This window comes from Cystoisospora suis (genome assembly GCF_002600585.1).
Source record: "Cystoisospora suis strain Wien I chromosome Unknown contig_3280, whole genome shotgun sequence".
NCBI lineage: Eukaryota > Apicomplexa > Conoidasida > Eucoccidiorida > Sarcocystidae > Cystoisospora > Cystoisospora suis.
Genome location: NW_027156075.1, coordinates 1 through 1418, shown reverse-complemented (window position 1 = coordinate 1418; position 1418 = coordinate 1). Strand labels below are relative to the sequence as shown.

The window sequence follows — 1418 nt, the reverse complement described above, 5'->3', positions numbered from 1 at the left end:
CTTGAGCTACGAGCGCAGGAGTCGGTTTCCAACGCTAACACTACACTCCCGCCTAACTGTGACGTACAGCCCGTGGCGGGTTCATCCATAGACTGTTCTGCGATACTCCTCGCCTGGTGTAAAAACGTCTGAGCGAACGAAACGCTTCACACGTTCTCTGATGACTCGCCAGTTTACCGGGTAACAGTTTCAGGTCGAGTTATATGCACACGTGACTCTCGAACACACCACCGAGTTAACGAACGAAGAGCCACCCCCATACAGGTCTGTCGAAACCGCGCTCTCGAAAGAATCACCACAGCTCCGCACACCTCCAATAGGTAAGAAGAGTCCCGAAATCACTTGCCACAGCTAATAATCAACGTCTACTAATATGCAGCAACCTCCAGAAACCTCTCGGGTCCATCTGCCGAGGGCCTGCGTGCACAGTCGATCCACTCAGCGGCGGGCCGCAGTCCCGCTACTAGCACACGGTCAAGTATTTGCCCAAGAAAAGATCAAAAACCACCGGTCATATCCCCTTAATGCAACCTTGAAAAACTCACTGCCCAACGGCTAAAGCACTATCCGGAGGTGCCGAAATTCTTTCGTGGTCACCCTGGACACATCCCTAAGCGCCAGGGCACCGCGAAGGACGTACACACAGACACATCCAAAGTCTCTATGGAATGCTCGGTCGTCAGATATCGATTAATGGCGGTCAGTGTCACAAGGATTCGTAGAGTCGCATCACCAGGTGCCGAAGAAACGTTTCAGCACCCCCCCTATCCCTGAATAGTCACTGACCGACGCCAACCATACAAGGCGGCCTCACGGTGGCCTTGGAAACTCGAAGAGAACCATCGAACCAGCGGAACACTTGCAACAAAACACTAAAGACTTTCTTTCTGTCCGAGATAGCCCACAAAGTCCTCCAAACTCCTCTTGTCCCCGGATATAACTCTCTGAACCGTTCAGTTCGCATGTGGTCCGTTGCCCCGGAGGCAGCGCACCAGCGGCAGTCTCCAGCCGCCGCTCCGATCTTGTTATTTCCTCTCTCGTTGTCTTTTTCCTTTTTCCAATTGTTTTCTAAATCAAGAAAGAGGAAGAAATATAACTCAAGAACACAGCCCGGGGAAAAACGTTTCCCCGGCCCTGCCAACCGCCGCGTGTCCCCTGCGGCCGGCCGGGTGGCCCGGCGCTCCGTAGCCACACTCAGTCCCCCTCCGTACGCAACAAGCCAGTAAGATAGCATGAGTGAAGCTCAGTTCACATATCACAGTCATCACGAAACTACAACAGTAGGATAACACAGGGAAGTCAAACTTACATAGCAGATTCCTGGCCACCACAGCTAAGCGACCGGGTAATACAGGTGAGCACTGGGAAGCATCGGGCTGTCATAAAGTATCGTATGACAGACATCATTGCGGGCACAC

General features: G+C 52.8%; 1 protein-coding gene across 1 annotated transcript; it reads left to right on the top strand.

The window, feature by feature from the left end:
• The first annotated feature begins 9 nt into the window (after nucleotides 1–9).
• On the top strand, nucleotides 10–1382 carry CSUI_006471 (uncharacterized protein). Its single transcript, XM_068066629.1, has one exon. The coding sequence runs from the start codon at nucleotides 963–965 to the stop codon at nucleotides 1224–1226; it is 264 nt and encodes an 87-aa protein (XP_067921395.1). The 5' UTR covers nucleotides 10–962; the 3' UTR covers nucleotides 1227–1382.
• The last annotated feature ends 36 nt before the right edge of the window (nucleotides 1383–1418 follow it).